General features: G+C 35.3%; 1 protein-coding gene and 1 pseudogene across 1 annotated transcript; both read left to right on the top strand.

Moving 5' to 3' along the window:
- The first annotated feature begins 4,062 nt into the window (after nt 1–4,062).
- LOC148917038 (non-specific phospholipase C3 pseudogene) lies at nt 4,063–5,058 on the top strand (annotated as a pseudogene).
- Nucleotides 5,059–5,794: 736 nt separating this feature from the next.
- LOC103331281 (non-specific phospholipase C3-like) lies at nt 5,795–10,313 on the top strand. Its single transcript, XM_008233899.3, has 4 exons — nt 5,795–7,189; nt 8,362–8,771; nt 8,933–9,103; nt 9,659–10,313. The coding sequence occupies exons 1-4, from the start codon at nt 6,555–6,557 to the stop codon at nt 9,991–9,993; spliced, it is 1,551 nt and encodes a 516-aa protein (XP_008232121.2). The 5' UTR covers nt 5,795–6,554; the 3' UTR covers nt 9,994–10,313.
- Nucleotides 10,314–12,972: the final 2,659 nt, after the last annotated feature.

Genomic DNA, 12,972 nt, shown 5'->3' with positions numbered 1-12,972 from the left:
CATCCCTTCCACACCCGGAACCTCACCGCGATCACCTCCTATAACAACAGTGCCAAGATCTTGAGTTGCTCAGTCATATTGCGAACAACGTAGCGGTGTACTATCGGAGAAAACATGGTCTACAAGTTTTTTTAAAAATCAGAATAGGATGACCAAACAACTAAATTGGAATATTGTACATAAAGTCTCATATGTATTTGCAATTTCCTAATGCAAATACACTTAGTTTAATTAAGGCGTGTTGACTTGAGGAGGTGCCTCCATGGCTAAAACATTAGATTAGTGACGTGATGGATGTACTTCATTGTTGTTTTTAATTAAGCTCCTCTTTTGAATAATAAGGAAAATAAAGAACTTAAGATCGATTTACTTCATTGTTGTTTTTAATTAAGCTCCTCTTTTGAATAATAAGGAAAATAAGAACTTAAGATCGATTTGACAATCATTTCATTTTTAAGCTTCAGTTCACAATTTTTTGTTAGAGACAGGGAGAAACACAGAATGAAGGATGAAAGAATAGCGGAGGAAGGGTGATAGGATGAAGGCTAGAGATATGAAAACAAAAACTTCTACTTGAAAAATAAATAAATAATAATTCTATTGTGGGAAAGAGTTGGACTCAACCGGAAATGTGCCAACTAGGATGTCGGGCTCCGAGGGTGGTGGATTGTGACTACCAAGAGTGGTGTCACAGTCCCACATCACTTGATGTACATTTCTTCCGCATCATCTTTTCTTGCACCATTTTTAAGGGTAATTACAGAATTAAAAACGAAATGATCAAAAATACTGATAAAGTTGAACAGAATTTCGTTTCTCGTTGACCTCGAGATTGCTTCCGCCATTACAACTCCGTGTGCCAAATTTACACGCATAGCATATTCTTTGTTCGTTCGCATGACTTGGTAAACCCAAATTTCATACCTACTACAATTATCCATACACAGTTGACCACAGAAAAGAAAAAGAAAAAGAAGAGAAAATCCTATACAATATACTTTTGGCAGCCTATAAAATAAGATATTTCTTGTTGTGGTGCCTTGTGGGCTTCTGCTTTAACATGCTCATCACGTACTTTGAGATCGCATTGCAAGTCATCAACTCAACTGCCACCCCAAGATATATAGTTCTATACGCATCTTTTTATGTGGTCCCCTCATTGTAAGAATAATTATTCAATTGAGGGAAGACTCTAATATTTATCAATTATCCGCAGACATGGTCCTCATTTTGAATTCTAGTTCGAGCTTTTTTCTTCATAATTTAGATTATATTAAAGTAGAATATTTTCTACTTAATATGCTTATCTTTATAATTTACAATATATGATTGTTTACGTTATTATAAAAAATTTACTCTTTTAGAGTTAAATATCGATGTACTGTAAGGTGATGTTTATTGCCATAAAAACTCAAGAGAATGAAAGCAATACTCTTGCTAGCATATAGTGGTTCCGTTATTATTGATGGTAGAAGCAGGTTTATCTTAAGTTAGCCTTTGTTCACATGAATGATACTTTTGGTATGAATATGAAATTAATTCGTTTATTCCGACCAAAAAACGTCATTTATCATGTTTGATAATTGCAAACATGTATGGGAAAGAGAGGGTGGTTTTCCCATTCCCATGGGCATCCAAAGAAAGAGACGGGCTTCCTGTTGTAATGATAATGACAATTATACCTTATACTTCACTTCATGAAAAGAAAATTTTAACGGTATCTTCAAGGGCGGAACCAGTAATTTATTAACGTGTAGGCTAGCTAAATTTATTAGCTTAAAAATCTAATAATCATTTTCTTTTGTACTTACAATTTCTATTGCCTCTCTAGAGATAAAAGTATTCATTAAATCATATAAACCACACTAGTTCCTCAAGTGCAAGGCTAAATGCTAATTTCCCATAAGTTTTAGCATAAAACAAATACAAATTAAATGCAACCAAAAAACACATATTATCAAAATGAAAATATATTCAACAGCATAATTGAAAGTGTACATATTTTCATGTATATTTTTATTGATGCCCAAAGACTAAATTCATAAAGAATTGGACTTCTTTAGACTTTAATAGATTAATACATACTTGGCTATATTTAAAATAAGTCAAATATATTGGTTTGATTTTTTTTATCCCTAAAAACCTCCCTGGGCTACAGCCCACTATAGCCATTAGCCTAATTCCGCCCATGAGTATCTTGTTAACACCATTTTTATTCTCAGTCCATCCCTTCGCACCTACTTTATAGTCCCTCTTCTCATATATTAGATTAATTTAAAGTATAATAGACTATCGTTTTTATTCCAAAAAAAAAAGAGTATGAAGGTGAAAACCTAGATAAACTGCTTATTACAACCAGTTAAAAGAATTCTACAATAATAGAATACTACTCTTGTGAAACTCTACCCTTTTTCGCAAAATAGAAAATCAATCATATCTTTTCCTCTTTATTAATGATGTGTTTACTAATCAAGAATTGAATTTCACCTATGGCGGATTTCTGTATTTACTTCACATCAAGGAATTCAAAAGTAAATGGGGCCCACATAAAATTAGGAATTGAATTCCTGATTTTGGAGGAATTCAATTCTTGGGTGGGAGATGGTATTCTAATTCCTAGAGAATTAACTCATTAGGAATTCATATTTTTTACCCATTATATTATCCTCACACAATTTTTTAAAATTTAAATTTGGCATCCACTTTAACCCAACAACGAGGACATTTTAGTAATTAGGACCACTCCTACCCTAATTTTATATGGTTTAGTAAACAACTTCAATAGGAATCCGGAATCTAATTCTTCTCAATCCAACTCCTCCTCAATTCAATTCCTCCTAATCAAATTACAGATTAATAAACATACCATAAGAATAATTATTCAATTAAGAGGAAGACTCAAATATTTAGAAATTATCTTTACAACATATGACACTATAAGAAATTTGCTCGTTTACAGTTAAATACCAACATGCTTGCCAGCTAATAATGGTTCTGTTATTGATGGTCGAAGTAAGTTCATCTTAGGTTATACTTTATATTTCATGAAAAGAAAATTCCAACAGTATCTTGTCAATCCGGCACAACCGATGAAATCGGCCTATTTAAACCATAATTATCAGTTTGATTTAATTTTAATTAAGAAAAAGTCAAACAATTTGAAAATCGAACCGGATCGTATATGATTTGATTTGATTTGATTTGATTTGGTTTTGTTGTAAACCGGCCTGAACAAAACTGAACTGTTTATGTGTATATTTATTTATTTTATATTTTACATGTGTAATACTCTAATTAGATAACAACTATGTATAGATATTTCAATTGAGCTATATTAGTGATTGAAATTTCAACTTTTATGGCATGTTGAACTTTAGGATGGTTTCGTGCTCTAGCAAATGATATAAGTATGGAGCAAGTTGAGAATTTGTTGGTTGTAATTAGGCTAATAAGGTTGAAAAAATGAAAAAGGAAAGAGAATTGGCTTAGACCCAAACCGGCCGAACTAAAAAAAATCAAACTTTCTTAAATTGGTTTGGTTTGGTTTTCTTCATGGCTTTTGTCAAAAACCGAACCGAAATAAACCTTTATGTTGTAATTCCCGCCGTGATTTTAAGGTAAAATCGATTCAATTTGAATAGTGTCCACCCCTACTTGTTAAGATCATTTTTATTCTCAGGATAGTGAGTCCGTTCTCTTGCACCTAAGTTTGAGTCCCCCTTCTCATAGAGATTAGATTAATTAAATTTTTTATATAATAATAAGCGATATAATATTATTGATGTGAAAAAACTAATACAAGGAGGCTGAAGCAAGGGCAAAGGAGATTAGATTAAATTAAAATAGATTATAGCTTTTATTCAAAAAAAAAAAAAAAAGTACTCTAAGAAAGTGAACAAACCAGATAAAGTATTACAACCAGACAATAATATAATTACTACTCTTGTGAAACTCTACCCTTTTTAGCAAAATAGAAAATCAATCATACTCATAATGTCCAATCTTCTTCTCCAAAGTCCAACCAAAACTTGTTCAACATCATATATATCTCTCTCAATAACCATATATAGCCACACACACAACGTCGACCAGCTCAACAACATTTTACACAACTTTCAAAATCCCCAAGCCACCAAACCACCATAAAAAATGGCTTCAGAGTCAAGCAGCAGCAGCAGCAGCAGCCCCATCAAAACGGTGGTCGTTTTGGTGCAAGAGAACCGCTCCTTCGACCACATGCTGGGGTGGATGAAGTCCCTAAACCCAGAGATTAACGGCGTCACCGGATCCGAATCCAACCTCATTTCCACCTCCGACCCGAACTCCACCCAACTCTTCTTCGGCGACAGCGCGGCCTACGTCGACCCAGACCCGGACCACTCCATCCAAGCCATCTACGAGCAAGTGTTCGGCGAGCCGTGGACGGAGGCCTCCGCTTCCAAAAAGCTACCTCCGAAAATGAACGGTTTTGCCCAAAACGCTGAAAAGACACAGACTGGTCTTGCTGAGACGGTGATGAGTGGTTTTAAGCCGGAAAACGTCCCCGTTTCAGCGGAGCTGGTGAGGGAGTTTGCGGTATGTGACCGGTGGTTCGCTTCAGTTCCTTCTTCGACGCAGCCGAACCGGCAGTTCGTGCACTCGGCGACGTCTCATGGGCTGACGAGCAACGACACGCAGAAGCTGGTCGAAGGGTTGCCTCAGAAGACAATATTTCAGTCGTTGGATGAAGAAGACTTATCTTTTGGGATTTACTTTCAGTCCGTACCTTCCACCCTTCTCTACAGGTAATAAAAACAATTTAAATAGTTTATCATTTTACTTTAATTACTTTTTTTTTCACACACGTTCAAAATATCATGAGGTTCGAATATGAGACCTTGATTTGCAAATCAAGACTCTTTCTTACTGGACTAAACCCCATTGACGAATACTAATCATTCTCTAAACACATTAAAGAGTTCTATCTTCTTTTTTTCATTAGTTCTTCATGCTTTAGAAATATATCCCATTGAAAAATGCACTAATTGCCTTGAATATAATACTCGGGCCCTTCAAGTAGTGCTTGACCTCCAATCGAGTGAATTTTTTCTTTCAGCATTTCCCATCGTTTTTCATCAAATTTACATGCATTTTCTAGTGCCTTTTTTTCTTGGGAACTTCTCCGGTTTTACAATTGGTTAAGGATTTTTAAGTCATTTATCATGTTTGATAATTGCAAACATGTATGGGAAAGAGAGGGTGTGATTTTCCCATTCCCATCCCACGTTAAATACCAATACGCTTGCTAGCATATAATGGTACTGTTATTGATGGTAGAAGTAAGTTTATCTTAGGTTAGCCTTTGTTCAAAAGAATGATTCTTTTGGTATTCATTTATTCCGACCAAAACAAGTCATCTATCATGTTTGATTTGCAAACATGCATGGGAAGGTTTTCCCATTTCCATGGGCAACCAAAGAAAGAGAGACGGGATTCCAGTTTTAATGATAATGACAATTATACTTTATATTTCATGAAAAGAAAATTCCAACAGTATCTTGTCAATCCCGCACAACCGATGAAATCGGCCTATTTAAACCATAATTATCAGCTCGATTTAATTTTAATTAAGAAAAAGTAATCGAACCGGATCGCATATAATTTGATTTGATTTGGTTTTGTTGTAAACCGGTTTAAACCAAACTGAACTGTTTATGTGTATATTTATTTATATTATATTTTACATGTGTAATACTCTAATTAGATAATAACTATATATGGATAAATTTGAATTGAGCTATATTAGTTATTGAAATTTGAAGTTTTATGGCATGTTGAACTTTAGGATGGTTTCGTGCTCTAGCAAATTATTTAAGTATGGAGCAAGTTGAGAATTTGTTAGTCGTAATTGGGCTAATAAGGTTGAAAAAATGCAAAAGGAAAGAGAATTGGCTTAGACCCAAACCGGCCGAACTAAAAAAAATCAAACTGTCTTAAATTGGTTTGGTTTGGTTTTCTTTATGGCTTTTGTCAAAACCCGAACCGAAATAAACCTTTATATTGTAATTTCGGCCGTCATTTTAAGGTGAAATCGATCCAATTCGAATAGTGTCCATCCCTACTTGTTAAGATCATTTTTATTCTCAGAATAGTGAGTATGTCCCCTTACACATAAGTTCGAGTCCCCCTTCTCTTAGAGATTAGATTAATTAATTTTTTTTTAATGATAAGCGATAAAATATTATTAATGTGAAAAAGTTAATACAAGAAGTCTGAACTTGGATCAAGAGCAAAGGAGATTAAATTAATTTAAAATAGGTTAGAGTTTAGCTTTTATTCCCAAAAAAAAAATAAATAAATAAAGTACTCTAAGAAAGTGAACAACCAGTAAAGTATTACAACCAGACAATAATATAATACTACTCTTGCGAAACTCTACCCTTTTTAGCAAAATAGAAAATCAATCAGACTCATGATGTCCAATCTTCTTCTCCAAAGTCCAACCAAAACTTGTTCAACGTCATCTCTCTCTCTCTCTCTTTCAAAATCCCCAAGCCACCAAACCACCACCAAAAATGGCTTCAGAGTCCAGCAGCAGCAGCAGCAGCAGCCCCATCAAAACGGTGGTCGTTTTGGTGCAAGAGAACCGCTCCTTCGACCACATGCTGGGGTGGATGAAGTCCCTAAACCCAGAGATTAACGGCGTCACCGGATCCGAATCCAACCTCATTTCCACCTCCGACCCGAACTCCACCCAAGTCTTCTTCGGCGACAGATCCGCCTACGTTGACCCAAACCCGGGCCACTCCATCCAAGCCATCTACGAGCAAGTGTTCGGCGAGCCGTGGACGGAGGCCTCCGCTTCCAAAACGCTACCTCCGAAAATGAACGGTTTTGCCCAAAACGCTGAAAAGACACAGACTGGTCTTGCTGAGACTGTGATGAATGGTTTTAAGCCGGAAAACGTCCCCGTTTCAGCGGAGCTGGTGAGGGAGTTTGCGGTATGTGACCGGTGGTTCGCTTCGATTCCTTCTTCGACGCAGCCGAACCGGCAATTCGTGCACTCGGCGACGTCTCATGGGCTGACGAGCAACGACACGCAGAAGCTGGTCGAAGGGTTGCCTCAGAAGACAATATTTCAGTCGTTGGATGAAGAAGACTTATCTTTTGGGATTTACTTTCAGTCCTTTCCTTCTACCCTTCTCTACAGGTAATAAAAACAATTTAAATAGTTTACCATTTTACTTTAATTACTTTTTTTTCGCACACGTTCAAAATATCATAGGATTCGAGTACGAGACCTCTGATTTGCAAATCAAGACTCTTTCCTACTCGACTAAACCCCATTGACGAATACTAATCATTCTCTAAACACATTACCGTTGAAAAATGCACTAATCGCCTTGAATAATACTCGGGCCCTTCAAGTAGTGCTTGACCTCCAATCGAGTGAATTTTTTCTTTCAACATTTCCCATCGTTTTTCATCAAATTTACATGCATTTTCTAGTGCCTTTTTTTCTTGGCAACTTCTCTGGTTTTACAATTGGTTAAGGATTTTTAATCTCAATCATTTATTAGATGTGCTTGTTAATTAAATATCTTTTTAATATGTACCACAGCAATTCCCTCTTTCTAAAAAAGAATCTAAGGCTCTGAGTAACAAATAATTTATAAGTGTTATCCTTTATAATTTGATTGCTTCTGGTGCTTTTAAAAGTCATAGGGAAAAGGTTTCTAATGATTATTCAAGTGGCCAAGTAGCATAATTTCTAAGACGTCTGGTTGGGACTTTGGATTCTGCCAGAGCATATTGCTAAGACTCACCTAAATTTAGATGGTTAGCCGCCATTAGTTTTTGTTCTATCTTGGCGAAACTAATTATATAGCCGTCATTAATACCTAATTTTCAATTCTGTACAAAAGAAATCAAAGAGAAAATGAATTGTTAGACCTCCAAATTGCATCTCTCATGCATGTGGATATTGCTTACTGTTTTTATTCAAATAATGGGTCAACTCTGATCTCTAATCTCGGCATGCCACGTGGCATAATTGATTAGCATGCCTGACCATTTGCTTGCTATTCAAAATCCCAAAATTGTCCTCCTTCCCACCCAAATTGGCTTTGCTTCTTTTCTTGCCAGCCAGTGGTTTATCTTGTCATTAGTTGGAACCCATAACTAATTATATTCAAATGGACATTCGTCGGTATTTGATGACACATTACCTTTTCTCTTGTCGTATTAGTTGTGGTGTCAAGCTGGCTAATCAATGCTTTGGTTGAGCTTGAAGTCACTAGCCTGTCCTCATGTGCAATGATAAAGGATAACATTTTTATATACTTTAATATTCACGAAAGAAGTACACACCGCTCATGACAGGAAACTAAGAAAATTGAAGTACATCGACAATTTCCATGCATTTGATCTGCAATTCAAGAAACATTGCGAGGAGGGAAAGTTACCAAACTATGTGGTTGTGGAGCAAAGGTTCTTTGATGTTTTATCATTTCCTGCAAATGATGATCACCCATCCCACGACGTCTCCGAAGGCCAGAAGTTTATAAAAGAAGTGTATGAAGCACTAAGAGCAAGCCCCCAATGGAATGAAATGTTGTTTGTAATAATATACGACGAGCATGGCGGTTTCTATGATCATGTTCCAACACCTGTGACAGATGTTCCTAGTCCGGATGATATCGTTGGTCCTGAGCCATACAATTTTAAATTTGATCGTCTTGGTGTTCGGGTTCCAGCCATCTTAATATCTCCGTGGATTGAACGCGGAACAGGTAACTCAAATAATAAAATTATCTATACTAATTATGTTTCTCAGCAAAAAAAAATATTTACTAATTATACTGTTGATTAGATAGGTCTTATTAGTTACTAAAATTATTACAAGTGGGAACAACTTGCACGAATTAATCTTTTGTAATAATTAAAATTGCAGTGTTGCATGGGCCTTCAGGGCCGTATCCCTCATCAGAGTTCGAGCACTCCTCAATCCCAGCAACAGTTAAGAAGATTTTCAATCTGAAAGAGTTCTTGACAAAGCGTGATGCTTGGGCGGGAACCTTTGAGGGTGTCCTGAGCAGAACTAGCCCAAGAACGGATTGTCCAGGTGAGCCTTGCCGACTCTTACCTATGTGTACATAATAATATCTCTGTGCTGTCACTTGCCAACTAACTCATACTACCAAATTGAATACGAACGTGACGTTCTAGTACAAATCGACCTTATTAATGAGTCAGATTCACAATTTAACAACATATATATTTTAAGTTGCTGCATTGTTTGAAGGGAACATTTTTCATCATTATATAAGTTGATTGTTGCAACCATTATAACTTGCTTATATGACGGGTGCATGTCATCTTACAATGTGTAGAGTGATTGTTGGTGGGTAGCATGCATATTACATGAAAATGTTAGAGAGATCACATTTATGTACCAGTTTTCTAATAAAAGTGAGACTCATTGTATGGGTGTGCTCCACTTTTATTAAAGCCGTCGTATGCAATGTGGTACATAAATCTAGTCTTCATAGCATACTCCGCATGGTATAATAGAGCAAAGAATAAACGAGGGAGAAAATGTTTCGTATTGTCCGGAAAGTCAATATTGGATTATAGATATCATATGCATGAGTTTGATTTGTTGATTAATTAATTGCAGTCACTTTGGGTGAACCTACGAAACTACGAGAGACTGCACCTATAGAGGGGGCCAAGTTAAGTGATTTTCAAGAAGAACTAGTGCAATTGGCAGCGGCTTTGAACGGAGACCATAGAAAGGATATATATCCAAACAAATTGGTGGAGAACATATCTGTTGTAGAAGCTCACAGATATGTGGAAGCAGCATTTGAGAAATTTTCAGATGCATGTGAGAAAGCCAGGGAAAGTGGGGCAGATGAATCTGAGATTGTCGTCTGTGAAACCTCCCCTTCACCACCACATCACAAGTCGTTTGCTCAAAGGATATTTTCTTGTTTGGTTTGCGATAACTGATGACTCAATTTGTTTGGAGCACCTAAATTTCTTGGGTTTTACATCTCAATCATTCATGAAAAATCATTTAGACCAACAACGTTACGGGTCATTATTTTATTTTATTTTTTAAAATAAGTAGTTTTTATTGTTAAATAAAACATAAGTACAAGACAATTATGTTGCGGGTTATTATTTGCTTGTGTTGTAAATTGTCTTTTCATATGTCTCTTCATTGGAGTGTAAATTCCTAAAGAAAAAAAACATTGTATATGGACGCGTTTCTTTTTCGGTCCCCTTTTCTTTCTTTTTATGTGATTAGAAGCTTTTTGTTTGCACTAGTGATCGATTTATGTGTACAGTCCAAATCATAAAGTTCATTTGAATTTGGCTTTTTACGTTTTATAATGTTTTGGCCATGCTAATCATGGTGTTTAAAAAAAAATCAATGGTATTTTTGAATGGTCATATATAACCATTCAAATCTACACAAATCATAGGAACAATGAACTTTGCTAATGAGTGCGACTTGTTTTTTCGTGCTTGTTTTTTCTAGCCTCACGTTCAAAATCAAATAGATGAAAGTTAGCTATTTTCCCCTCTTGTCTTTCTCATTCATTTTTGTATCACGCGTATTTTATTTACACATAAATTTATGTATTTAATGTGTTTAAAACTTCTTTATTAACTTTACAAGCAAAGCATTAGGGGATTTGAACCAAAGACTACTAGTTTGAAAGTCAAGGTCATTGTCCATTGGGTTAGACCTCGTTGTCTCTAAAAATTCATATTTTGAGATTCAAAAACTTGTTTGATATGCAACTTAAAAACTGTTACTAGAAAAAAAATTCTAACAAATATTTTTTTCTTCTATTTTCAAGTATTTGGATTTTTTTGAGCTATTTTTTTAGTTTGAATTTTCAAAACTTGACCTACCAAACATACTTTTTTGATTTTGGAGTCATATTCTGTTTTGAAGTTAAACAATTCGGATTCAAATAGAATGCCAAACATGACTTTAGTATTTTGTACTAAATACATAGATTTATGTGTAAATTGAATACATGTGACACAAAATAAATGAAAAAGACAAAAAGAGAAAGCCAAAAGAGACAGTAATTAGCATTTCTCAATAAGATATAGTTGTTAAACTATAATTTTTCTCTCTCAACCACATCTCAACATGAAGGCCCACTATGAAATATGGTAAATATCATAATTGTCTATCATCGATTCTAGTACCCAACTAAAGAATCCAAGTTTTAACAATTATGCAATTACTTTAAAAAGCACCTAATTATTAAAAAGGAAAGTGTGAAGAAGGCCAAGAGTTCAATGTAACTTCAAAATCATACCGGCTACGTACTTTTGAAAAGGTGTGTCATATGCAAATGTGGGAATAAATATTTTCATGGACTTAGAGCATCTCCAGAAGAATCTCTTCTAGCTAAAATAGCTAGAAAGCTATTATAGCAAACAACTTAAAAGGTGTTTCTTTCAGCAACGTTCTCTATTTTGGCTAATCTGAAATATTTTATTATTATTTTCTCTTTATCTTGCAAATCAAATATATTAAAAAGAAAAGTAGAAACCCAACCCCACCAACCTCCCAATTGTCTCTATCTCTCTCCCATTTTTCTCTTTCTTTCTCTTTCTCTTCAATTTGGCAAGCCTCCATTTCTCTCTCTTCCTTGCTAGATGTAGAGAGCCAAAAGTTGGTTCCCCAAAATAGAGAGCCAAGTAGGGAGTCTACTAGAAGGAGGATTTTCCTTCTTTTTAGCCAAAGTAGGTAAAGATGAGAGGATAGGAAGTCTGCTGGAGATGCTCTTAGCTAGGGATACCAATGGTCATGTGACTCTTGTTTCCTCCATTGCTGGTGGGAATTGAAGAAGCACCTTTGTGTAACTGAAAAGGAAAATATGAAGAAGGCCAAGAGTTCAATTCCTCTTTGTGTAACTTCAAAATCATAGAGGCTAGGCACCTTTGAAAAAGAGACATATGCAAATGAGGGAAAAAAAAAATATTACCATGAACTTATCTAGTAGAGGTGTCAAACGGATTGGATTGGCCCTAGCATGAGCACGACTTGCTTAAGTGAGACCTGGCACAACATGGCCCGTATCTTTGGGCTGTGCCTGGACATGGTAATTAAGTCCAAATGACCAGGCCGGCCTGTGGTTTGTCGTGGGTTGTGTCGGTCCGAAATCCAACGGGTGACCCTGTTTAAAGCCTATTTCTTAAATTATACTTATTTTAGAGAAAAATAATACATAATATTATTACATATATATCTTAAATTCAAGTCTATTTCTTTTCTCTAATAATATATATTAAAAATTAATGTTTCCTTTATATATAAACTAATGATTTTATTTTGCAAGTTTCAATTTTTAAAACCCAAACAATAATTTAGCAATTTTCTATTTAAATGTACTTTAAATAACTTTATTGACCTCTTTTTTTTTTTTTTTTTAAAAAAAACAAATAATAAATCTTATTCATATATACATAATTGTGCAAAATATTTAAATGAAGTTGTAAAAAAAATTACAAAAAGAAGAAGAAGCAATAGATAAGTCAAATTTGACGTGGGCCCATATCAGCCTGTTTAGTAGCCCAACACGAGCACAGCCTGAGTCCATATGAGTTCAGGTTGTGGGCTCGGGGGATTGACATTTTCCTAAATAGGCAGGCTAGACACAACCTGTTTATTAAATAGGTTAACTCTAAATGGGTCGAGTCACCTGACACGAATAGCTAGTCTTTGAACACACTGATGTTGTGTGAGCCAAAAAACCTGTGATGCCTAAATCAGTTTGACCGTACAAAGAGAAAAATAGGGTTTCTTAGCTCAAGGAATAGTTACTTTCTCCTAAAGGCGAAGGTTGGTTTATATTCAGCTTTTTGAAAGATGATTTATGACCGTGAAAGACTATGCATTCGACATTTATTGGAGGGAGTGACAATCCATTGATGTGGACGCTTGAGACATTTACACAA

Source organism: Prunus mume, linkage group LG5 (genome assembly GCF_029339155.1).
Source record: "Prunus mume cultivar Tortuosa linkage group LG5, ASM2933915v1, whole genome shotgun sequence".
NCBI lineage: Eukaryota > Viridiplantae > Streptophyta > Magnoliopsida > Rosales > Rosaceae > Prunus > Prunus mume.
Note: the sequence above shows the minus strand (reverse complement) of the source record. Positions and strands in the feature narration are given on the sequence as shown.

Bases quoted from the DNA above. Each gene is read 5' to 3' on its own strand.
- LOC103331281 (XM_008233899.3), top strand. From the start codon at position 6,555: ATGGCTTCAGAGTCCAGCAGCAGCAGCAGCAGCAGCCCCATCAAAACG. The intron at 7,190-8,361 runs GTAATAAAAACA...CGCTCATGACAG, and splicing joins CCTTCTACCCTTCTCTACAG to GAAACTAAGAAAATTGAAGT. The intron at 9,104-9,658 runs GTGAGCCTTGCC...AATTAATTGCAG, and splicing joins CCCAAGAACGGATTGTCCAG to TCACTTTGGGTGAACCTACG.